Below are 27,304 nucleotides of genomic sequence, written 5' to 3' on the forward strand. Positions count from 1 at the left end.
ATAATCATAATCATCAATAAGAAATAACTCTATCGTTTGTCTAGGGGATACTGTATTGTCTGTTGAACCAATAAAAGTCAATTGTCATTAAAAATGCAGCTTTCTTGGGTTGTAGAGAGAGACAGTCTTAAACTTGCCCGTGTCTTTTATGAGGTCGATCCGTTGAGTCGGGGGAGTTGGTTCCCCGTTGTTAGTTCAAAAATCGTGTCCGTGGTACCAGCCACCGGTTCCCAGGCAAGGGAACCGAACGCACGTGGCTTCCTTCAAATGGCTTCCCGCTACTACGGGATCGCTAGCGTTTCTTCTGGTGCTCTGAGGGGCCGTCTCTACAGCCCCTCTTTTATCTTGACTCGCAGGGTAGTAGATGTCAATCAGGTTGGGGGTGATGCAATCTCTCTCTCAACCAGCCCACTTTGCCCGAGGGCTTGCACATAGCATAGTCCCCAATCCACAAACGTGTCTCCAAGAGACAATGGCCAATGTCGCGTCATTTTTGCATCGCCGGGGAACGAGGCATTCGGCACATCTCTCTTCCATTTCCTGGGTCCACTGACCCAACCCACTAGTGCTCTTGCGATTCTCACAAAGGAGGGGGCTGCGGGCATAACATCTCCCCTCTTAAAAGCGTTTTTTACCAGCGGTTAAAAACAAAGTAGTACAGAGTCTTACAGGATTGTGGAAGCTAACACAATACCGAAGGTTTTTCCTTTTCTACAGAGTAATACAGTGATACATTCAATTCAGCATCCAAACAGTTAACGATTACAGTGTCACTTCCCTTACTAGCTTAACATCTCGTACCTTACTAAAGTCTTATAGCATCAGACTTCAACTTAATAACCACCTATTTTTTTTCCCCAGCAAACAAAACTAACGAGTTGTGATCTTAAGCTTACGTGTATACTACCAAAGGTCATGCAAATACCAATCGTTATGTGGCTTTCAACTTAACAGGCAGGCTTCCAAGGGGTTTGTCTTTATTATTCACATGCTTTGTCGAAATCCCGTACAACCGGCTGGGCTATTTAAAAATGGCGCCCTTCACTAACCGTCGCCTCTTTTCCGGTGAGTTCCTACGTGAGGAACTCGGGTAGTTTGGCGAGGTAAACTCCCGCCCGCCTCTTTCATAGGGGTTATTTTATCAACACCGTGTCCCAAATTTAGACCATTTCCACCCAATTCTTTAATTTTACACAGGTGGCTAGCTCTCTCGTCAGGACCCTTCAGGCTAGTGGTTTTTAATTCGAACTCTTTGTTCAAGCAGCATTTCAAATTCTGCCTCTTCACACCACATTCTGGAATAACAATAGGGTGGGGGGCCCCGGCATCTCCCGGCTTAATCTGTAAGCGATCTGCAGGGTTTAAAATTTCTTCATTCGATTTGGGAACTGCAGATTTCCCATTTCCTTCCATAATAATATTTATCTCCCCATTTTTGAGCTCCGCATTGAGTTTCACCACACCTTCGAGCACAAACACCAGGGAACTCTCCGTTCCCACTATTACCAAGGTTAACCCTTTCTTCACTGAACCAATTCTATCTGACCCAAAAGGATGGCCGTCACATTCAGCTGAATCAAATACCTCAGACTTTTTCTGAGCTCCGTTACTAGGTTCAGTACCACGTGCATCCCCATCTTGGACACACTCAAATAGGACATTGACCTCTTCCAGGCTTTCAATACCCGTACCCTTTTCAAATTCTAAATTCCCCTGATCCTCCCAATTACTCTCTGGGCAACTCCCTTCCGGAGTAAACTCAACCCCACAGGCTGAAACAACCTCATCTGCCAACCCAGCAGACTTCTTCAAGGCAAGGGCACTCTTTTCATCTAGGACTGCCCTCATTTCATTGTCGGGAACACCTTTAGAATTTTCAACTTCGTCAAACAGGTCTGCCAAACCAGACAGATCATCCATGTCCAACTCTGGACCTCTTAACCGTTCTAACGGTTCCTCATCTTTATTTTCTGCCTCTAGACCCTTGCTCCTCGCTAAGGGCAGATCTACCTCCTCTCCCTTACCCTCTTTCACTGTACTACTGTTCGTTTTACCACCCTCTAAACCCTCGTGGCACAGGGTCGGTAAAAACGTCTTGGCCAAATCGAAACTGGCCAGATTTAAACTGCTCTCTGTCACAGCTGCCTCTCTCGACAGGCTGCGAGTGACCACGCATGCGGGATAGCTCTTGGAAGCTAGGGGCAGAGCTTCAACACTCACAGGCTGGTTTATCAGCATCATGGCTGCCCAAACCTTACCCCCGGCTAAATCGTTACCAAGAAGGACGTCCACGTCAGTTGTCGGGAATTCTGAGGGCACCCCTATTTCAACTGGTCCAGACACCAGCTCACAATCCATAATGACCTTATGTAAGGGCACCATTTCTATCCTTTTATTTATTCCCTTCACCGCTACCATACCCGTTTTTCGACCAAATTCTAGTACCTTACTGCTGATCAACGACAGCTCAGCCCCCGTGTCTCTCCAGATTCGTACGGGAATTGGTGGGTCCCCCTTCCTCAAAGACACAGTTCCGTGTGACTGACAACTCTCAGACCCTTCTCGTACTCTGTCTACCCGGGGTTCTCTTGTCAATTTACTGATTACCACGGCACATCCAATAGGGACTGCTGCTTTCCCTTTTCCCGTCTCCCTCCTTGGAGCAAAGCACCGAGACGCAACATGCCCGCTCTTCCCACAATTAAAACAGGTCAAGCCCGGAAATCTCTGGCCGTCTGGCCTTTCCCCCTCAACCTTACCACTAGCTCCCAGCGGGACCTCTGCCTCAGCCGGCGGACTTTCTCGATTGTTCCCACAGTCTCTCGGGGAACTTTTATTCGAGGAAAACTTTGCCTTATGGGTTAGGGCATATTCATCTGCGAATCTAGCAAATTCTGAGATGGACTTATTCGGCTTCTCATTCAAATACATCCGGATCTCCTCTGGAACACAACCTTTAAATTCCTCAATCAAAATTAACTCCCGGAGACGCCCATAATCCTCGTCCACTATTTCTGCGGTGCACCAATGGTCCAAGAGCACCCCCTTCTCATGGGCAAACTCGGTATATGTCTGATTCCACCCTTTCCGTAAACTTCTGAACTTTTGTCTATATGCTTCAGGTACTAGCTCGTAACCCCGGAGAATGGCCGCCTTTACTTTGTCATAACTCTCCTCCTCGTCCTCCTCCATGGACAACGCCGCCTTCCCTCTTAACACTCTTTGTAACAACGCCACCCACTGTGCTCTGGGCCACTTCTGATTCATTGCCACCTTTTCAAAAAGCAAGAAATAACTATCAACATCCGTCTCCTCGAACGGGGGAACTAACCTCAACGCCTGACTAACATCAAACCGCTCCTCTCGGTCTGACCCCTGACCTCGTTGCTCTTGCTTTAACTTCTCCATCTCCAAGTCATGTTTCCTCTGTCTCTCTGCCTCCCTCTCCTTCTCGGCCCTTTCCTTCTCCTTCTCGGCCCTTTCCTTCTCCTTCTCAGCTGCTTCCAGCTCTTTTAACTTGTCAGAAACAAACCACGCTCCTGAATAATGGCTTCAAGACAAATTCAAGGAAACAAAGTTTATTAACAGTTCTGCAGAGCTGGGTGCCTTCAGAGAAGGGAACCCTGAACCTTACAGGGCAGCAGGTTTTATCCTTCTTCCTTACCACCCCCCCTCCCTGACTCGGGAGGTACACAGTGTTTTCCCATTCCATATTTGGAGTTGTTTTTTTACACGTTTCTGTAAAACAATAGTCCATATCTCAGGACTTCAATGATTCCACAAACAGTTAATCTTGTCAGGGCTTCTGCATTCATAATTAAATCACATTTGTTTACAGACTTTAACCCAGACATAATTAAATCACATTTGTCCCCGGACATAATTAAATCACCTTTGTCCTCTGACTTTAACCCAGACCTCTTTCAGAAATGCACATCTTAATTTTGAATCTTACAATTCCACCCTTTTTCTTTTTAAGATGTGCATTTCAGCTAGCATTTCTCTCACTCCCAGGGGGGGCCAACTTTCTTCTTTAATAGCATAAGTTTTAGCTCGTTTGTCCCATGTTGGGGTATCGCTACTGCCTGGAGCTGGAATATACTGCGCCTAATCAGTGCCTGTATACAAGGAATCAAGCACGGCAGGATCAAGAGAATCATTAGACCCCCGCCTGCTATGAGGAGAGCGGTACGCCACCAGCTCCCTCCTAGTAGCCCGCCTAGCCAACTCATGTTCCCCAGGGATCTCCAGTTTTGTACTGGCATGTGGGTCAGTTTCCGAATTTTGTCGGATATTTTTAACACGGCCTTTCCACTGTCGTCTATCTTAAGGCAACAGTTTGTAAGATTGAACTTCCCACATACTCCGCCTTCAGAGGCCAATAGGTAATCCACAGCCAGCCTGTTCTGGTATATTGCTGTTCGCATCTGACTCTGCTGTTTTGCCAACAGCTCCAGTGCCAGTGCCATGCTGAGGTATTGCTATTGCCTGAAGTTGTGACACACTTCGTCTTATTAGTGCTTGTACACAGGGAATGAGGCAGGGTAAAAGCATCAAACTCATTAATCCACCTCCCACCATCCAGAGTACTGTTCGCCACCAACCGCCTTTATTATAGACCTGATAGTACGGCTTACCATTTTCCCAACACTCTTCTGCTTTTATCATAACAACGGTCATTTACATGCGAGTGGGATATGAAGGATCCAGGGAAGACCCTCTGCCCCACTCGTACCACGGTTCTGCACTTGTCACATTTCCCTCCAATTTCCCCGACATATAGAATCAAATATATTACAGTCAATAATGTTACAGTCCACATAGAGTTCATTTTTGCTGCCTTTTTAGCTTCACCACCAACGGTTCTTCACCGGGAACACAGGTCCACTCAGTGCGGCTTTCGGGCTTCACCGGTCCTTTTACCCTGGATGCGTGTGTCCACCCTTTTTCTTTTGTCCGTACAGCCGCCTCTGTTGTTAGCAGGACCTGGAAAGGGCCTTCCTACTGTGGCTGTAACTTCTCCGGCTTCCAGGTCCTTACCAGAACCCAATCTCCAGGCACGATCTGATGTAAAGCAAAGTCGAGCGGCGGAGTCTGGGCCAAGAGACCCTTTTTCCGCAGTTCTGCAAAGGAACGGGACAAGGCCAGTAAATTGTTCTTTACAAATAAATCACCCCCCTGTAGTGTGGGATACCCCTCTATTTTATTCCAATATGGCAGTCCAAAGAGCATCTCACAAGGAGATATTCCTATATCCTTGCGGGGTGCAGTTCGTATTCTCAGGAGAACGATCGGCAAACACTTCGTCCATGGTAGCTTGGTTTCCAACATCAACTTGGTTAGCTGTGCCTTCAGGGTGCTGTTCATTCGTTCTAGTCTTCCTGAACTCTGGGGATGCCACGGGGTATGGTACTTCCATTCGATATCAAGTGCATCGCAAATTAACTGGTGCGTATCTCCTTCTTGGTATGTGGTAGTGACATTCCCGTTATTCCAGCTAACCTTTCTGGGGTAATGCATCGCTGTCCTTTACTGACCCGGTGTCCCAGATACCTTACTTCCTTTTCTACAAATTGTAACTTTTTCTTTGAGACCCGTAGCCCCTGCTTCCCCAGGAAGTTCAGTAGTCTGATGGTGTCTTCCTGCACCCCTTCCTGTGTTGGCCCGGATAGTAATAGATCGTCCACATACTGTAGCAGTTGGCTCTCTGGAGCACATTGGAATTCCGCTAGTACTTGCTCCAAGACCTGCCCAAATAGGTTAGGTGATTCGGTGAACCCTTGTGGCAGGACCGTCCACTGGGGTTGTCTTTTCCGCCCCGTCGTAGGATTTTCCCATTCGAACGCAAACATGTCACGACTGCTCTCTTCTAGCGGGCAACTCCAGAAGGCATCTTTTAGATCTATTACACTGAACCATTCATGGTCAGGGGAGATCTTACTCATCAGTGTGTAAGGGTTGGGCACTACCGGGTATCGGGTTTGGACTACTGCATTTAGGCCCCGCAGGTCTTGTACCATCCGATAAGTCCCATCTGGCTTTCGCACTGGGAGTATCAATCCCTCAGTCACCGGCTGCAGCCCTTTTCTTCCTTCCATCGCAATGGGGTACTGCTTCCTTCTCACTGGGCGACTGTCCGGTAACAAGCTAATCTGTAAAGGGCTGATGTTCAATCCTCCCCTGTTTCCCTCTCTATACCATACCTCGGGCTCTATTTTCCGATCGTCTTCCTCTTTTAATGCGAATAGTTTTACTATTATCTCTCCATTGCTTGGCACTGTTCCAATACCCAATTGAACTTGAAGATCTCTTCCTAATAGATTAAATCCTGCCGAGGGCAGCAGGAGGAGGTCTCGTCTAGTTGCTCTATCTTCATATCCGACTTCCACATTGTCCACAATTGGCACTTGTATTGTCTTTCCTCCGATACCGGATACCCCCATTACCTTTGTTCCAGTTCGGGCGCCGGGAGGCATCTGGATTACGCTAGATCTTTCGGCACCCGAATCTACCATAAAGGTTGTATCTGACCCTTGGGGACCTACTTTTAAATTTACCAGGGGTTCCTGCTGATAATTCATCCCCAAGGGGTGGAACCCCCGACCTCCCTAGTCTTCATCTTCCATCATAGCGTACGAGCGCGCTTCCCGTCGGTATCTGGGGCACTCGTGCCTGAAGTGTCCCTCTTTGTTGCAGTGAAAACATCTTAAAGCCTTCCTTAGCCCTCCTCCTTGCTCCTGGCTACTACCTCGATCCAACCATGGTCCCTGTCTCTCTCTCTACTATCTGCGGTTACTTGTCGCACTGTCTGGACCATTATCCTTGCCGTCTTCTGCTTCTCTTCATCCCTTCTTACAAACACTTTCTGTGCCTCCCTAAGTAGTTCACTTAAAGGTTTAGTATAGATAGATAGATAGATAGATAGATAGATACTTTATTCATCCCCATGGGGAAATTCAACTTTTTTTCCAATGTCCCATACACTTGTTGTAGCAAAACTAATTACATACAATACTTAACTCAGTAAAAAATATGATATGCATCTAAATCACTATCTCAAAAAGCATTAATAATAGCTTTTAAAAAGTTCATAAGTCCTGGCGGTAGAATTGTAAAGCCTAATGGCATTGGGGAGTATTGACCTCTTCATCCTGTCTGAGGAGCATTGCATCGATAGTAACCTGTCGCTGAAACTGCTTCTCTGTCTCTGGATGGTGCTATGTAGAGGATGTTCAGAGTTATCCATAATTGACCGTAGCCTACTCAGCGCCCTTCTTCTAATCTTCTAGTTTTTCCAGTTTTTTTTTATATCTGGCCATGCCTTTGATACAAATTCAACACGAATCAGCTGTTGGCCAACCTCTGTCACAGGGTCTTCGATTTGCGGAGCGGTAGGGGGCACATATGGGGGCGGCAGGTGGTCGAGCACCTCCCATGTATTCTTTTTCTGTCCCCCTTCATTTATCGTTTTCAATTTATAACTATTTGTCGTTGGTAACCAGCATAGGGCATAATCACTTTTTTCGGGTTTAACGTTAGGTTTTGAATTCATGTACAGATTAAGGGCTTGTTGTACCCAATCCTCGCTAGATCCGAACTTAGGCCACCACACAGCCGACCCTTGGATCGGCTGGCGGGACCAGAATTCACAGTACTGTATCATCTTTCTCTTTGACTTCCCTTTTCGCCTCCCGTAATCCCAATTTTCTAGCATACATCCCAACGGACTATCAGGGGGTACCCCGGGGTATTTTTCATCGTTGGCGCCTGGATTTCCTTTACCCTTTTCTCTCTTAGACCCCTTATTCCCCATCTCGAGGACTTGCCCGGTTCCAATCCACCCGCAGGCACCCCGTAATTCCACAATTCTCGTGCACTACGTCTCTGCAGGAATTTAATTTGAATGTGACCCACCTAGCTCGGTCACTCCTGTCCAATTCCGGAACCTGTATTCCCGCGATCGCCCAGGAAATCACCTGCTGGCACCCCGCAGTTCCACAATTCTCGTGTACTACGTCTCTACAGGAGGATCCACCTGCAGGAACCCCGCAGCTCCACGATTCTTGTGTACTACGTCTCTACAGGAATTCAATTTCTTACCTGGGTCCTGTGCACAGAAATTACTCGATCGCTCACTGTCTCAACTGCCTCGACAACCCCTCTTTGTTTCCTTGAGTCCGCCAGATATCACTCGCTCAAGCCGCGTGGGGCGACGAGCAAGGAATCAGGGACTGCCGAACTCGGCAGGGTGCACCTTCTCCGATGTCCTTCCTTGCCCCCCTCACGGCTGGAGTGTGGATCCCGGACGAGCCCCCAAGTTGTCAGAAACGAGCCACGCTCCCGAATAATGGCTTCAAGACAAATTCAAGGAAACAAAGTTTATTAACAGTTCTGCAGAGCTGGGTGCCTTCAGAGAAGGGAACCCTGAACCTTACAGGGCAGCAGGTTTTATCCTTCTTCCTTACCACCCCCCTCCCTGACTCGGGAGGTACACAGTGTTTTCCCATTCCATATTTGGAGTTGTTTTTTTACACGTTTCTGTAAAACAATAGTCCATATCTCAGGACTTCAATGATTCCACAAACAGTTAATCTTGTCAGGGCTTCTGCATTCATAATTAAATCACATTTGTTTACAGACTTTAACCCAGACATAATTAAATCACATTTGTCCCCGGACATAATTAAATCACCTTTGTCCTCTGACTTTAACCCAGACATAATTAAATCACATTTGTCCTTTGACTTTAACCCAGACCTCTTTCAGAAACGCACATCTTAATTTTGAATCTTACATAACTGAAGTTCATGCTCTCTTTGCTTCTCAGCTCTTTCCTGCTCCCTTTTCACCTCTAACGCCTTTAGCTGGATCTCATAATCCCGTTTCACCTCTAACTCCTTTAGCTGGAGCGCATGCTCCCTTTCTTTCTCGGCTCTTTCTCTCTCTCTCTCTCTCTCTAGGCTGCTTCCAGCTGCTTTAACTTAATTTCATGTTCCCACCTTAATTTCTCCAACTCTAACTGAGCCGTCCCACTAGCTGGTACCTTTTCAGGGATATTTTCCAATACCTCAGCTGCAAACACATTCTTCTCAATGTAATACTGAGTTATGGCCCTTCGCACCTCCCGCTTTTTCATTGACGACCTCACCTCTACGAGGTTTAACCCCTTCGCCAAATTTACCAAGTCTGATTTGGTGGCCGCCTCTAGCGCCCCCAGAGTCGGGTTTCCTATAAATTCATCCACGTCCATCTTTGCTGGTTTCCCGTCTGGCTACCCATGTACCAGATCCAAGTTTGGACTTACAATCCCGATTCACTGGCCCTCCAATTTGGTATCAAATCTCGAGACGAGGTCCCCAAGTTGTTACGTACCCCGTAACTGGGTCACTTACCTGCAAAAATAGAGAGGTCCGTTGAAGTCTGATGGTACTATTTTTAAAAGTCTTTATTTATAAAGGGGCACAAAAATAAGATTAATACAAACATTCAGATAATATATGTCGCCAATACTCAATCTAAAAGCGCGGGTATAATCATAATCATCAATAAGAAATAACTCTATCGTTTGTCTAGGGGATACTGTATTGTCCGTTGAACCAATAAAAGTCAATTGTCATTAAAGATGCAGCTTTCTTGGGTTGTAGAGAGAGACAGTCTTAAACTTGCCCGTGACTTTTATGAGGTCGATCCATTGAGTCGGGGGAGTTGGTTCCCCGTTGTTAGTTCAAAAATCGTGTCCGTGGTACCAGCCACCGGTTCCCAGGCAAGGGAACCGAACGCACGTGGCTTCCTTCAAATGGCTTCCCGCTACTACGGGATCGCTAGCGTTTCTTCTGGTGCTCTGAGGGGCCGTCTCTACAGCCACTCTTTTATCTTGACTCGCAGGGTGGTAGATGTCAATCAGGTTGGGGGTGATGCAATCTCTCTCTCAACCAGCCCACTTTGCCCGAGGGCTTGCACGTAGCATAGTCCCCAATCCACAAATGTGTCTCCAAGAGACAATGGCCAATGTCGCATTATTTTTGCATCGCCGGGGAACAAGGCATTCGGCACGTCTCTCTCCCATTTCCTGGGTCCACTGACCCAACCCACTAGTGCCCTTGCGATTCTCACAAAGGAGGGGGCTGCGGGCATAACACTTAAAAAAAATGTCTCCTTACCTCTGTTCTGAAAGGTTACCCCTCAATTTAGACTAACTGGCCTATAATTTCTTTTGCTTACCTCCCTTCTTAAAGGAGTAGAGTGATATTTGTAATCTTCCAGTTCTCTGGGACCATGACAGGATCAAGTGATTCTTGAAAGATTATGACCAATACATCTGTTATCTCTTTAGCAACCTCTCTCAAGACTCTGGGATGTAGTCCACCTGGTCCAGGTGACTTATCCACCTTAAGACCTTTGAGTTTGCCTAGCACTGTAATAGCAGTGGCATTCAGTCCTGCTCTCTGAAACTCATGGACCTCTGGCATGCTGTTTATATCTTCCACAGTGAAGACGGATGCAAAGTACCCATTAAGTTCATCTGTCATTTCTTTGTCGCCCATTACTACCTCACCAGCATCATTTCCAGTCCAATAACAACTCTCACCTCCCTTTTACTGAAAACAACTTATAGTATTCTGCTTTATATTATTGGTTAGTTTGCCCTCATATTTCATCTTACCCTTCTTATAGCTTTTTATGCTGCCTTTTGTTGGATTTTAAAAGGTTACCAAACATCCAACCTCCCCTCATTTCTGCTACCTTATATGCCCTTTCCTTGGCTTTATGCAGTCCTTAACTTCAGCCATGGTTGTCTACCCCTGCCATTTGGGAACATATTCCTCTGTGAGACATTCCTCTGTGGAAAGTGGCCAATGAGTGAGTGGGCCACTAAAAGAGTGGAGATTTGAGGCTTTGACTCGAGAGGCTTTGACGAGAAGAGGTGGAGGACGAGTTTGTTCCCAGTTAGTCTTTACAATGCCTCCTGAGACGGTGATTTGCCTCTCCTGTGAGATGTGGCAGTCTTGGGGGAACTCCTCTGTCCCGCAGAGTCGCAGCAGCTAGATGACCTTCGACTCATAAGGGAAAATGAGGCAGTCATAGATGAGAGCTACAGGGAGGTAGTCGCACCTAGGCTGCCGGAAGCTGGTCGTTGGGTGACAGTCAGAGGGGGGAAAGCGAAGGTGAATAGACAGGTAGTGCAGAGCACCCCTATAGCCATTCCCCCGAATAATACGTTTACCGTCCAGGATACTGTTGGCGAGGACAACCGACCAGGTGTGAGCCACAGTGGCAGGGCCTGTGGCACTGAGTCTGACCCTGTGGTGCAGAAGGATGGGACGGAGAAGAAGAGAGCTGTCGTCATTGGAGACTCAATAGTCAGGGGAGCAGACAGGAGATTTTGTGGATGTGAGAAGGAAACCCGCATGGTTTGTTGCCTCTTGGGTGCCAGGGTCCGGGATGTCTCTGACCGGGTGCATGACATCCTGGTACGAGAGGGAAAGCAACCAGAAGTCGTGATACATGTTGGTACCAACGACATAGGCAGGAAGAGGGATGAGGCCCTGAAGTGTGAGTTTCGGGAACTAGGCAGAAGGCTGAAGAACAGGACCTCAAGGGTGGCATTCTTAGGATTGCTGCCAATGCTACGTGATAGTGATGGTAAGAATTGGAGGAGATGGCAATTGAATGCGTGGCTGAGGAGTTGGTGCAGGGGGCAGGGTTTTAGATTTTTGGACCATTGGGATCTCTTCTGCAGAAGGTGGGACCTGTACAGATTGGATGAGTTGCACCTGAACTCGAGGGGGAGCAATATCCTTGCAGGTAGGTTTGCTAGCATGGTTCGGGAGGATTTAAACTAATTTGCAAGGGGGATGGGACCCAGAGCGATAGAGCAGTGAAAGAAGTGCATGGAGTAAAGCCAGATCTAACATATAGAGAGGCTTTGAGGAAAGAGAAGCAGAATAAAGGGTGTAAAGGTAGTAAGGTAGAAGGGCTAAAGTGTGTGTACTTCAATGCAAGGAGCATCAGGAACAAAGGTGATGAACTGAGAGCTTCGATACATACTTGGAATTATGATGTAGTGGCCATTACAGAGACTCTGCTGACACCAGGACAGGTATGGATTCTCAATATTCCTGGATTTCAGTGCTTTAAAAGGGATAGAGAGGGGGGGGAAGGGGACGAGGGGTGGCATGACTGGTCAGGGATACTATTACAGCTATAGAAAGGGTGGGTAATGTAGCAGGATCCTCTTTTGAGTCAGTATGGTGGAAGTCACGAACAGGGAGGGAGCAGTTACTCTACTGGAGGTATTCTATAGGCCCCCTGGTAGCAGCAGACAGACAGACAGACATACCAAGAGCAGATTGGGAGGCAGATTTTGGACAGGTGCAAAAATAACAGGGTTGTTATCATGGGTGACTTTAACTTCCCTAATATTGATTGGCACTTGATTAGTTCCAAGGGTTTAGATGGGGCAAAGTTTGTTAAGTGTGTCCTGTATGGTTTCCTGTCACAGTATGTTGACAGGCCGACTAGGGGGAATGGCATACTAGATCTAGTATTAGGTAACGAACCAGGTCAGGTCACAGATCTGTCAGTGGGTGAGCATCTGGGGGACAGTGATTACTGCTCCCTGGCCTTTAGCATTATCATGGAAAAGGATAGAATCAGAGAGGACAGGAAAATTTTTAATTGGGGAAGGGCAAATTATGAGGCTATAAGGCTAGAACTTGCGGGTGTGAATTGGGATGATGTTTTTGCAGGGAAATGGACTATGGACATGTGGTCGATGTTTAAGGATCGCTTGCAGGATGTTAGGGAAAAATTTGTCCCAGTGAGGAAGATAAAGAATGTTAGGGTGAAGGAACCATGGGTGACAAGTGAAGTGGAAAATCTGGTCAGGTGGAAGAAGGCAGCATACATGAGGTTTAGGAAGCAAGGATCAGATGGGTCTATTGAGGAATATAGGGTAGCAAGAAAGGAGCTTAAGAAGGGGGCATGAGAAGGCCTTGGTGAGTAGGGTAAAGGAAAACCCCAAGGCATTCTTCAATTATGTGAAGAACAAAAGGATGACAGGAGTGAATGTAGGACCGATTAGAGATAAAAGTGGGAAGATGTGCCTGGAGGCTGTGGAAGTGAGTGAGGTCCTCAATGAATACTTCTCTTTGGTATTCACCAATGAGAGGGAACTTGATGACAGTGAGGACAATATGAGTGAGTTTGATGTTCTGGAGCATGTTGATATTAAAGGAGAGGAGGTGTTGGAGTTGTTAAAATACATTAGGACGGATAAGTCCCCGGGGCCTGACAGATTAATCCCCAGGCTGCTCCATGAGGCGAGGGAAGAGATTGCTGAGCCTCTGGCTAAGATCTTTATGTCCTCGTTGTCCACGGGAATGGTACCGGAGGATTGGAGGGAGGCGAATGTTGTCCCCATGTTCAAAAATGGTAGTAGGGATAGTCCAGGTAATTATAGACCAGTGAGCCTTATGTCTGTGGTGGGAAAGCTGTTGGAAAAGATTCTTAAAGATAGGATCTGTGGGCATATAGAGAATCATGGTCTGATCAGGGACAGTCAGCATGGCTTTGTGAAGGGCAGATCATGTCTAACAAGCCTGGCAGAGTTCTTTGAGGAGGTGACCAGGCATATAGATGAGGGTAGTGCAGTGGATGTGATCTACACGGATTTTAGTAAGGCATTTGACAAGGTTCCACACGGTAGGCTTATTCAGAAAGTCAGAAGGCATGGGATCCAGGGAAGTTTGGCCAGGTGGATTCAGAATTGGCTTGCCTGCAGAAGGCAGAGGGTTGTGGTGGAGGGAGTACATTCAGATTGGAGGGTTGTGACTAATGGTGTCCCACAAGGATCTGTTCTGGGACCTCTACTTTTTGTGATTTTTATTAACGACCTGATGTGGGGGTAGAAGGGTGGGTTGGCAAGTTTCCAGACAACACAAAGGTTGGTGGTGTTGTAGATAGCGTAGAAGATTGTCGAAGATTGTAGAGAGACATTAATAGGATGCAGAAGTGAGCGGAGAAATAGCAGATGGAGTTCAACCCGGAGAAGTGTGAGGTGGTACATTTTGGAAGGACAAACTCCAAGACAGAGTACAAAGTAAATGGCAGGATACTTGGTAGTGTGGAGGAGCAGAGGGATCTGAGGGTACATGTCCACAGATCCCTGAAAGTTGCCTCACAGGTAGATAGGGTAGTTAAGAAAGCTTATGAGGTGTTAGCTTTCATAAGTCGAGGGATAGAGTTTAAGAGACGCGATATAATGATGCAGCTCTATAAAACTCTAGTTAGGCCACACTTGGAGTACTGTGTCCAGTTCTGGTCGCCTCACTATAGGAAGGATGTGTAAGCACTGGAAAGGGTACAGAGGAGATTTACCAGGATGCTGGCTGCTTTAGAGTATGGATTATGATAAGAGATTAAGGGAGCTAGGGCTTTACTCTTTGAATAGAAGGAGGATGAGAGGAGACATGATAGAAGTATACAAGATATTAAGAGAAATAGATAGAGTGGACAGCCAGCACCTCTTCCCCAGGGCACCACTGCTCAATACAAGAGGACATGGCTTTAAGGTAAGGGGAGGAAAGTTCAGGGGGGATATTAGAGGAAGGTTTTTCACTCAGAAAATGGTTGGTGCGTGGAATGCACTGCCTGAGTCAATGCTGGAAGCAGATACACTAGTGAAGTTTAAGTGACTACTAGACAGGTACATTTAAGGTGGGAGGTTATATGGGAGGCAAGGTTTGAGGGTTGGCACAACATTGTGGGCCAAAGGGCCTGTAATGTGCTGTACTATTCTATGTTCTATGTTCTATATCTATTCTGCACCTTGTGAACTATTCCCAGAAACTTCAGCCGTCTCTCCTCTGCCATCATCCCTGCCAGTATCCTCCTCCAATTCACCTGGACAAGCTCTTCTCTCAGGCCACTGTAATTCCCCTTATTCCATTGTGATACTGATACATGTGAATTATGTTTCATCCCTCTCAAATTGCAGTATGAATTCAAACATATTATGATCACTTCTTCTTAAGGGTTCCTATACTTTAAGCTCCTTAATAAAATCTGAGTTATTACCCAGCTCCCAACCCCTGAGTAGGCTTAAGCACAGCTGCTCTATAAAGCCATGTCATAGGCATTCAACAAAATCCCAATCTTGTGATCCAACACCAACCTGATTTTCCCAATCCCCTTGCCTTTTGAAGTCCCCCATTACAATTGTGTTGTTACCCTTATTACTTACGTTTTCCAATTCCCTTTGCAATCTCAGCTACTATTTGGAGGCTTATATATGATTTCCATATTTTTTACCCTTGCAGTTTCTTAACTCCACTCACAAAGATTCAATATTCTCTGACCCTATGTCACCTCTTTCTAAAAGATGTAATTCCATTAGCCAGCAGAACCACAGAATATCAACAAGATTAGATAAAGATAGGATAAAACTGGTATAGGGGATGAAGAGGAACTAGATTGTGATGTACTTCAGTTTTCAGAATAGTGTTAATGAAGTCCCTCATAAGAAGTTAGGCTGTATTATTAAGGTTGAAGGTATTGGTATGGATTAAAAATTAGCAGTGAGACGGAACATTAAGTAGGAATAGATGGATCCTTTTTGATGTGGCAGACACTGGATTAGGGAACAGAATGACATTAAACTGGGTAGAATTTGAATTGTAAGGAAAATACAAAGGGGCTTCAAGACAACAGGCAGATAAAGCAAGTAGGGAAAACAGGGCAAATGTAGTATGATGTATCTAGCAATGGAAAAAGCACATAGTGTTTGAGAAGTGTTGATGTGTTTACTGAAAACAATGTGCAGCTACAAAAAGCTGTTAAGAAGGCAAATAATAAGTTACCATTCAGAGGAAAAAGGTTTGAGAACAGAAGCAAGGATGTGCTGCTACAATAATATAGAGACCACATGCCCTGTTGTGTGCAGTTTTGTTTTATTATTTAAGAAAGAGTAGGTGTGCAATGATTCTTGTAGGATCTGCCTAATGAGAAGAGATTAGGTTGGCTGCATTTATATTCACTACAATTTCGAAGAATGGAAGGCTTATAAATGAAACAAAATTCTGACAGGAAGGATGATTTGTGTTAAAATGCAGGGTACAGTGTCTGGTTATGGTGCAAGAGGTTTGTGAGATGCGGAGAAATGTTTTTATTCAGACAGTGTAGAAACTGTGGAAATTGTCATACAGAAGGTTGTTGAAGCCAAGTTATTAAATATATTAGGAGATCAATAGACTTCTGCATAAAGGGAGAGTGGGAATAATTAGTGGAGAATGATGAATGATGAAAGTTTTCACTTTTCTATTTTCTTCATGTATACTGCCTGAGCTTTCTGTTTGTATTGCATATTGTCTTGGCATGGCATTAATCTTGCTTTTTTCTGACTCACAGACTGTGAATCATACTGCAAACCTGTGAAAGGCAACTTGAAGATTAACATGAAAAAATATTGCAAGAAAGACTACGGTAATCTCCAATCTTCCTCACATTCTTACAATCTAATTCAAGAAAATATTCAGCATATCCAGACAAAAGAGATATAGATAGTGATTTCCCAAGTTTGGACGTGGCTCAGATGATACCATGCAAATGGTTATCAATAAGATAATTTCCATTTGCAAATTAATATAAGAAAGCAGCCCATGTCTGAGCAATTCAGAAGGCACAAGATACAAACATCACAAAGAGTAAGTATTCTGAAGGCAAGATGACACAGCCATGGCTAACAAGTGAATTCAAAGCCAACATAAAAGCCAAAGATAGAGCAAAAATTAGAGGGAAGTTAAAGGATTGGGAAGCTAGTAATGATCTTTCAAGAATTACTTAATACTAGTATGGTTCCGGAGGGTCTTGTATGACAAGCTGTTCAATCCTGGAATAATTTTCGTGAACCTCCTTTGAACCCTCTCCAGTGTCAGCACATCATTTCTCAGATAAGGGTCCCAAAACTGCTCACAATGCTCCAAGTGAGGCCTCACCAGTGTCTTATTTTTCAACATTACATCCTTGCTTTTATATTCTAGTCCTCTTGAAAGAATGCTAACATCACATTTGCCTTCCTCAACACCAACTCAACCTGCAAATTAAACTTTAGGGAATCCTGCATGAAGACTCCCAAGTTCTTTTGCACCTCAGATTTTTGAATTTTCTCTCTACTTAGAAAATAGTCTTCCCTTTTGTTTCTGCCTCCAAAGACCAAATACTTCTCGGCACTGTATTCCATCTGCCACTTCTTTACCCATATTTTTTAATCTGTCTAAGTCCTTCTGTAGCCTCTCTATTTCCTCAAAACTACTTCCCTCTCCACCTATCTTCGTATCATCTGCAAATTTTTTAACAGAGGTATCAATTCTGTTATCCAAGTCCTTGACATAAAAAGAAGCGATCCTAACGCAGGCCCCTATGGAACACCACTCGTCACCAGCAGCCAACCAGAAAAGGCTCCCTTTATTCCCACTCTTTGCCTCCTGTCGATCAGTCACTGCTTTATCTGTGCTAGTATCTTTTCTGTAATACCATGGCCTCTTGTTAAGGATCTTCATGCGTGGCACCTTGTCAAAGGCCTTCTGAAAATCCAAATACACAACATCCAATGACTCTCCTTTGTCTATCCTACCTGTTATTTCTTTAAAGAATTCCAACAGATCTTTGTCAGACAAGATTTTCCCTTGAGGAAACCATGCTGACTATGGTCTATTATATCATGTGCCTCCAAGTACCCTAAAACCACATACTTAACAATCAACACCAACATATTCCCAACCACTGAGGTCAGACTAACTGGCCTATAATTTCCCTTCTTCTGCCTCTCACCCTTCTTGTATAGTGGAGTGACATTTGCAATTTTCTAGTCATCCGAAATCCATTCCAGAATCCAGTGATTCTTGAAAGATCATTACTAATGTCTCCCCATTCTCTTCAGCCACCTCTTTTAGAACCCTAGGGTATATAGCATCTAGTCCAGGTGATTTATCTACCTTTAGACCTTCCAGTTTCCGAAGAACCTTCTCCCGTGTAATGGCAGCCTCACATACTTCTGACCCCTGACACTCTTGAACTTCCAGCAGCTGGGACTATCAAGGGTCAGGTAGTTAAACATCTATTCATTTCTTCAATATAGTCATCACAATTCATTCCCTTTCGATGGAGAATTTTAAAGATTCCCATTTGATGGAGAATTTTAAAGATTCCTACATAGTGAATTGGATTCAACTCTGTTATGAATAGACAAACCCTAATTTACAGCCTGTGCTCTCTAGTTCAGGGAACATCAGCCAGTCCCCTGTCTACCTGATCAAACTGCAAATAACTTTATACACTTCAACAGTTATTCTATCAAAAATCTGAAAATAGGCTGCATCTGCTAATCTCTGTATCCATCAGTCCTGCCATCAGAAGCCTCAGTCTAGTTTACTTTTCTGCGAATAGGCTGTCCGCTGACCTTCTCCGTATACAACAGCCCTGCCATCAGAGGCCTCAGTTTGGTTTACCTTTCTGAGAATAGGCTGAATCTGCTCATCTTCATATACAACAGTCCCTGCCATCAGGGGCCTCAGTCTGGTTTACTTCCCAAAATTAATTTATCATTAGTATATCCTTCCTTATGAATTGAGACCAGTCCAATATATAGTTTGCTGATGCTTTTTCATAGGGGTCCTATTAATTGCAACCAAAATATATTTGACAGACGCACTCAGCAGATTAGCAAGTATTTATGGGAAGAGAAAGAAATGATGCCTGTGCTTCATCCCCCTCCTACAAAGCCAACATTGTGTTTGCCCTCTAAATTGTTTGCTCGACCTTCATATAAAATTTCACTGGTTGCATGACATTCAAGCCCTTTTGAACACCAATACTTTTCAATTTTCACTATTTAACATATTCTTTGCCTTCCTGTTTCTTCAACCAATGTAAATGACCTCACAATTTTATATGCTATATCCTATCAGCAATATTCATACCATGTCACTTAACCTTCCTATATCTCCTTAGACCAAAAGTCATAAGAGCAAAACTAGGTCATTCAGCCCATTGAGTCTGTTCCACCGTTCCATTATGGCTGATCCCGGATCCCACTCAACCCATATACCTGCCTTCTCTCCATAGGTTTTGGTGCCCTGACCAATCAGAAAAGGATCAACTTCTGCTTTAAATATACGTACAAATGGACATGGCCTTCACATAGTCTGCAGTAAAGCTTTCCACTGATTTACTACTTTCTTACTAAAAAAAAATTCCTCCTTACCGCTGTTCTAAAAGGTTGCCCTCAATTTTGAGGCTGTGGCCTCTAGTTCTGGATACCCCCACCACAGGAAACATCCTCTCCACATCTACCCTATCTAGCCCTTTCAACATTCAGTAGGTTTCAATGAGATTCCCACGCATTCTTCTAAATACCACTGAGTACAGGCCCAAAGCTGCCAAATGCTCCTCATACATTAACTCCTTCATTCCCAGAATCAACCTCATGAAACTCCTCTGAACTCTCCAATCACAACATATCCTTTCTGAGATATGGGGCCCAAATTTGTTGACAATACTCTGTGTAGCTGACTATTATCTTATAAAGCCTCAGCAGTATGTCCTTGCTTTTATATTTAATTCCCCTTGTAATAAATGCAAACATTGCAATTGTCTTCTTTACCACAGACTCAACCTATAAATTAACCTTCTGGGAGTCTTGCACAAGGATCCATCTGCACCTCTGATGTTTGAACCTTCTCCCCATTTAGATAGTAGTCTGCACTGTTGTTCCTTTTACCAAAATGTATTATTATACATCTCCAACACTCTATGCCATCTGCCACTTTTTTGCCCATTCTTCCAATTTGTCCAAATCCTGCTGCAATCGCATTGCTTCCTCAGCACTACTTACCCCTCCACTTATCTTTTTATTATCCGCAAACTTTGCCACAAAGCCATCAATTCCATTATCCAAATCGTTGATAAACAAGGTGAAAAGTAGTGGTCCCACTACTGATTACAAACAAGAGAAAATTTTCAGTTGCTGGAGATCCAAGCAACACACACAAAATGCTGGAGGAACTTGGTAGTCCAAGCAGCATTTATGGAAAAGAGTACAGTCGATGTTTTAGGCCGAAACCCTTCAGCAGGAGTTCGAGGTAGTGCTGAGTAAACTTATGGGCCTGAAGATAGATAAGTACCCTGGTCCTTTTGGAATGCATCCCAGGGTACTGAAAGAATTGGCAGAAGTTATAGTAGAGACTTTGGTGATGATTTACCAAAATTCTCTGAACTCTGGGCAGGTCCCAGCAGACTGGAAGAAGTATCATGCTACTGTTCAAAAAAAGGATGTAAGAAAAAGGTAGGTAACTATAGGCCAGTTAATTTAACATCTGTAGTTGGGAAAATGCTTGAAGCTATCACTAAAGAAGAAATACCAAAACATCTGTAAAGAAATGGATCCATCAGGCAGACACAGCAGGGATTCAGCAAAAACAGGTCCTGTTTGACAAACTTACTGGCGTTCTTTGAGGATAGAGGGAAATAGATGAACATTATTTACTTGGATTGTCAGAATGCATTCGATGAGGTGCCACATAAAAGACTTATCCATAAGATAAGGAGGCATAGAGTTGTGGTTGATGTATTAGCATGGATGAGGATTGGTTAACTAATAGAAAGCAGAGAGTTGGGATACATGGGTGTTACTCTGGTTGGCAATCAGTGGTGAGCAGTGTGCTGCAGGGATCGGTGCTAGGCCACAGATATACATTAAAAATCTGAAAAAGGGGGCTGAGTATAGTGCATCTAAGTTTGCTGATGAAGGAACTCAGCAAGTCAGGTAGCTTCTATGGAAAAGAAGATCTTCCGGTTGCCACTCACTTCAACTCTCCTTCACATTCCCATTTGGATATGTCCATACATGGCCTCCTCTACTGCCATGATGAGGCCAAACTTAGGTTAGAGGAACATCTCATATACCGTCTGGGTAGTCTCCAGCCCTTTGGTATGAACATCGAATTCTCCAACTTCTGGTAATTCCCTCCCTCTCCCTTCCCCCATCCCACCTTCACTCTGTCTCCTCTTCTAGCTGCCTATCACCTCTCATGACCCATAGTGCTTTCCCCTTAGATTCCTTCTTCACCTCTTCTGCCTAAAACCCTCCCTGCTTCCCCTTCCCCACCCCTTGATCTTTCCTCTGATTGGTTTTCCACCCTCCCCCCACCTTCTTTATAGGGCCCCTGCCCCTCCTTCTTCAGTCCTGATGAAGGGTCTTGACCCGAAACGTTGACTGCTTCTTTCAACGGATGCTGCCCGACCTGCTGAGTTCATCCAGCTTTTTTGTATGGGGAAAAGCCAGTTAGGTGGAGATGAGTCCATGGCCATGATCTTATTGAATGGTGGAGCAGGCTTGACAGGCCAGATGGCCGACTCCTGCTCCTATTTCTTATGTTCTTATCTTCTTTTCCATAGATCCTACCTGACCTGCTGAGTTCCTTCAGCAGTTTGTGTATGTTGCTTGGTGTCCCAATACTGATGTCTGAGGAACATCATTAGTCACTGGTAGCCAACCAGAAAAGGCCCTTTTACTCACATTTGCTGCCTCCTGCCTGTCAGACATTCCTCTATCCATGCTAATATCTTTCCCATCTCTTTAGGCCTCTGTACATCTTCCTCACAGTGCACATTTCCACTTAGCTTACTGTCATCTGCAAACTTATATATATTCTGTTTGTTCCCTTGTTAATGACTAATTATCACTAGCTACAGGTCCTGACCTCACAACATAAAAATGAACTGTTCATTCCACCTTTAGTCCTGATGAAGAGTCTTGGCCTGAAACACTGACTGTTCATTCCTTTCCATCGATGCTGCCTGACTTGCTGAGTTCCTCCAGCACTTTGTGTGTGTAATTTCCATTAACTCTTATTGGATCCTTGATCCCTGCCACTATAATTTCCTTGATACCATGTGTCCAGTGATGGATATCAAACAATTCTTTTGATTTATTAGGAATGAATATTCAGAATCATAATCTGATTTATTATTAGTAATTTATATGACATGAAATTTGTTGTTTGTTGGCAACAGTACAAAGCAAAGACAGAAATATTTGTATAAATTACAAAAGTAAAGAAATAGTGCAAAAATAGGAGGTTGTGTTCATGGGCCATTCAGAAATCTGATGGAGTAGGGAAGGAGCTGTTTCTGAATCATTGGGCCATTCAGAAATCTGATGGAGTAGGTGAAGGAGCTGTTTCCAAATTGTTGGGGCATTCAGAAGTCTGATGGTGTAGGTGAGGGTCTGTTTCTGAATCATTGTGTCTATGGGCCATTCAGAAATCTGATGGAGTAGGGAAGGAGCTGTTTCTGAATCGTTGGGGCATTCAGAAATCTGATGGTGTAGGTGAAGGAGCTGTTTCTGAATCGTTGGGCCATTCAGAAGTCTGATGGTGTAGGTGAGGGTCTGTTTCTGAATCGTTGTGTCCATGAGCCATTCAGAAATCTGTTGGTGTAGGTGAAGGATCCATTTCAGAATATTTAAACATAGAACAATACAGCACATTACAGGATATTCATCCCACAAATCTGTTGCAACATATATAAACCTATGTGCCAACCTATCAGCCTGTATAAATCCATGTGCCCATCTAAGAGCCTCTTGAAAATGTTCTTATTGCATCACCGCCCTCAGGAGTTCATTCCAGGGACCTACCACTCTCTGGGTAAAAACTTTACCTCTGACATTTCCCTTCATCTTTTCTTCACTCATCATAAGAGGATGTCCTCTAGTATTAGCCATTGATACACTGAGAAAAAAGAGATTTCTGTCCACTCTATCAATGCCTCTTGTCATCTTTTACACCTTGTCAAGTTGCCTCGCATTCTCCTTCACTCCAAAGAGAAAAGCCACAGCTCACTCAATCTTTCCTCATAAGCCATGTTCCATAATCCAGGCATCATCCTGGAAGATCTCCTCTTCACTCTCTCTAAAGCTTTCACATCCTTTCTATGATAAGATCATAAGACATTAGATCAGAAATAAGCTATCTGGCCCATAGTGATCCATTTCCCTCTTAACCACAATCTCCTGCCTTCTCCCCATATCCTTTCATGCTTTGATTAATCAAGAATCTATCAACCTCTGTCTTAGATATACCTGAAGACCTGACAGCCATAGCTGCCTGTGGCAATGAATTGCACAGATTCACCACTCTCTGGCCAAAGAAACTCCTGTTAATCACCGTTCTAAAAGTATGCCCTTCTATTCTGAGGCTGTGCCCTCTGGTCCTGGACTTCCCCAACTTAGGAAACATCCTCTCCACATCCACTCTATTGCAACCTTTCAAAATTTGATAGGTTTCAATTAGGTCACCCTTCATTCTGAATTCCCTAACCCTAACCCTAATGCCAGTGAGAACAGGACCAGAGCTATCAAATGCTCCTCATATGATAAGCCTTTCAATCCCAGAATCATTTTTGTGAACTTCCTCTGAACCCTCTCCAATGCCAGGAGAGGGCATTGACAAGGGGCCCAAAACTACTCACAATACTCCAAATGAAGCTTCACCAGTTCTTTATAAAGAATCATTATTACATCCTTGCTTTTATATTCTAGTCCTCTTGAAATGAATGCTAATATTGCACTTGACTTACTCACTATAATCTCAACCTGCAAATTAACCTTTAGGGAATCCTGCACAAGGACTCCCAAGCCCCTTTGCTCCTATGTTTTTTTTTGTATTTTCTCTATATTTAGAAAATAGTTAATTCTTTCATTTCTTCTACCAAAGTGCATGACTTCCCGACACTGTATTCCATCTGCCGCTTCTTTGCCCACTCTTCTAATCTGTTCAAGTCCTGCTGTTGCCTCTCCACTTCCTCAAAACCATCTGGCCTTCCATCTATCTTTGAATTATTTGCAAACTTGGCCACAAAGCTATCAATTCCATCATCCAAATAATTGGCATATAGCATAAAAACAATCAATCCCAACACAGATCCCTGTTGAACACCACTATCACTGGCAGCTAACCAGAAAAGGCTCCCTTTATTCTCATTGTTTGCCTCCTGCCAATCAGCCACTGTTTTATCCATGCTAGAATCTTCCTGTAATACCACGGGCGCTTAGCTTGTTAAGCAGCCTCATATGCGGCATCTTGTCAAAGGCCTTCTGAAAATCCAATTACACAACATGATCCAATTCTCCTTTGTCTATCCTATGTATTATTTCTTCAAAGAATTCCAACAGATTTTACAGGCAAGATTTTCCCTTGAGGAAACCATGCTGACTACAACCTGTGTTATCATATGCCTCCAAGTACCCCAAAATCACAACTTTAATAATGGTCTCCATTATCTTCTCAACCACTGAGGTCAGAGTAACTGGCTTATAATTTCCTTTCTACTGCCCCTCTCCCTTCTTGAAGAGTTGCAATTTTCCATTCCTCTGGAACTATCCTGGAAACAATTAATTTTTGAAATATCATTACTAATGCCTCCATAATCTCTTCTGTCACTTCTTTCAGAGCCCTGTGGTGTCTTCCATCTGGCCCAGGAAACTTATCTATCTTTAGACCTTTCAGTTTTCCAAGAACCTTCTCCCTAGTAATAGCAACTTTACACACTTCTGCCCCTTGATGCACTCAAAATTCTGGCATAATGCTCATGTTTTTCACTGTGAAGAAAGATGCAAAATAATTATTCAATTCATCTGATATTTCATTCTCCCCCATTACTACCTCTCCATTATCATTTTCCAGTGATCTGATATCAACTCTCACCTCTCTTTTACACTTTATGTATCTGAAGAAACTCTTGGTATCCTCTTTAATGTTATTTGCTAGCTTACCTTTGTATTCCATCTTTTCCTTCTTAATGACTTTTTTAGTTGCCTTCTCTTGAGTTTTAAAAGCTTCCCAATCCTTTAGCTTCTCACTAATTTTTTGCTCTATTATATGCCCTCTCTTTGGCTTTTATGTTGGTTTGACTACTGTTATCAGCCACTGTTATGTCATCTTTCCCTTAGAATACTTCCTCCTCTTTGGGGTGTTAATATCCTCTGCTGTCCAAATTGCTTCCAGAAATTCCAGCCGTTGCTGATCTGCCATCGTACCTGTCAGTGTTCTTTATCAATCATTTCTGGTCAAATCCTCTCTCGTGCCTCTGTAATTCCCTTTACTTCATTGTAATTCAGATACATCTGACTTTAGCTTCTCCTTCTCAAATTTCAGGGTGAAGTCGATCATGTTATGATCACTTGCACTTAAGGTTTCTTCTAATATTTGTATATTGCACTTATAATGCTACTGTGACACTGTAATTTCTTTTACCTTGAGCTCTAATCAATTCTGGTTCATTGCACAACACCCAATCTAAAATAGCTGATCCTCTAATGCGCTGAACTCTAAAAAGCCATCTCGTAGGCACTCTAGAAATTCCACCACCTGTAATCCAGCACCAACCTGATTTTCCCTGTCTAGCTGCATATTAAAGTCCCCATTGACTATTGTAACATTGCCCTTTTGGCCTGCATTTTCTATCTCCCATTGTAGTTTGTAGGTCACATCTTTACTACTGTTTGGGGGTCTGTATACAACTCCCATCAGGGTCTTTTTACCTTTGCAGTTCCTTAGCTCTATCCACAATAATTCAACATCTTTGGACCTTATGTCACCTCTTTTCTAATGATTTTATTTTTTGCTAACAGAGCAACCCCGCACTCTCTGTTTTCCTGCTTGTCCTTTTGATACAATGTGTATCCTTGGACATTAAGCTCCTAACTATAATCTTTCAGCCATGAATCAATGATGCTTACGAAATCATAGAACCATAGAACATTACAGCACAGTACAGGCCCTTCAGCCCTCCATGTTGTGCTGACCCATATAATCCTTTTAAAAAAGTACTAAACCCACACTACCCCATAACCCCCTATTTTTCTTTCATCCATGTGCCTGTCCAAGAGGCTCTTAAATACCCCTAATGTTTTAGCCTCCACCACCATCCCTGGCAAGTCATTTCAGGCACTCACAACCCTCTGTGTAAAAAAAACTTAACCCTGATGTCTCCCCTAGACTTCTCTCCCTTAATTTTGTACATATGCCCTCTGGTGTTTGCTATTGGTGCCCTGGGAAACAGGTACTGACTATCCACCCTATCTATGCCTCTTATAATCTTGTAGACCTCTATCAAGTCCCTTCTCATTCTTCTACGCTCCAAAGAGAAAAGTCCCAGCTCTGCTAACCTTGCTTCATATGACTTGTTCTCCAAACCAGGCAACATCCTGGTAAATCTCCTCTGCATCCTCTCCATAGCTTCCACATCCTTCCTATAATGAGGTGACCAGAATTGAACATAATACCTGCCATATCATACCTGCCAATTTTTAACTGTGCTGCAAGTTTATCTACCTTATTCCGAATGCTGCTTGCACTCAGATACAACACCTTCAGTCCTGTATTCGCCCTTTTCAATTTTGTCGCACCATGCTCAATCTTTTTGATTACTAACTTTGGCTGTGGTCTTACCAACATCTGCCTCCACAACCACTCCACTATCTGTTCTGGCACTTTGGTTCCCATCTCCCTGCAACTCTAGTTAAACCCCACCCTGTAGCATTAACAAACCTTCCCGCCAGGTGCAAACTGTCCCTTCTGTAGAGGTCCTACCTTCCCTGGAAGAGAGTCCAATGATTCAAAAAATCTTATGCCCTCCCTCATACACCAACTTCTTAAACACGTGTTAAACTGTATAGTCTTCCTAGTTATAGCCTCACTAGCACATTGTATGGGTAACAGTTCTGAGATCACAGCCCTGGAGGTCCTGCCCTTTAACTTTGCACCTAACTCCCTGATCTCCCTATTCAGAACATTGTCTCTCCTTCTACCCATGCCATTGGTACCTACAGGGACCATGATATAAGCCAGTTAAGACTACGATTTCTGGCTGTTCACCCTCCCACTTAAGAATGCTGAAGACTCAATCCGAGATATCCCGACCATGGCACACAAGATGCAACATACCAACCGAGAATCTTGTTCTCACCCACAGAACCTCCTATCCATTCCCCTAACTAACAAATCCCCTGTCACTACAGCATGTCTCTTCTTCCCCTTTCCTTCTGAGTCACAGAAACAGACTCAGTGCCAGAGACCTGACCACTGTGACTTTCCTCTGTTAGACCATCCATCCCCTGACTGTACTCAAAGTGATACACCTATTGTTAAGGGGGGGTAGCCACAGGAGTACTGTGCACTGGCTCCTTGTTCCCTTTCCCCTTCCTGACTGTCATCCATTTTCCTGTGTCCTGGGTGTAACTACC

At 44.1% G+C, this 27,304-nt stretch overlaps 1 protein-coding gene across 3 annotated transcripts in view; it reads left to right on the forward strand.

Moving 5' to 3' along the window:
- LOC140735215 (netrin-3-like) overlaps nt 1-27,304 on the forward strand; it is a 430,472-nt gene that overhangs the window by 389,802 nt on the left and 13,366 nt on the right. For 2 of the 3 annotated variants that reach the window (XM_073059997.1, XM_073060000.1), the window contains one exon: nt 16,408-16,482. The exons of the other annotated variant lie outside the window; for it this stretch is intronic. In XM_073059997.1, the coding sequence (XP_072916098.1) occupies nt 16,408-16,482 (75 nt within the window). The remainder of the gene's footprint in view (nt 1-16,407; nt 16,483-27,304) is intronic. 3 annotated transcript variants of the gene reach the window in all.

The sequence above is a fragment of the Hemitrygon akajei genome, chromosome 11 (genome assembly GCF_048418815.1).
Source record: "Hemitrygon akajei chromosome 11, sHemAka1.3, whole genome shotgun sequence".
Lineage (NCBI taxonomy): Eukaryota > Metazoa > Chordata > Chondrichthyes > Myliobatiformes > Dasyatidae > Hemitrygon > Hemitrygon akajei.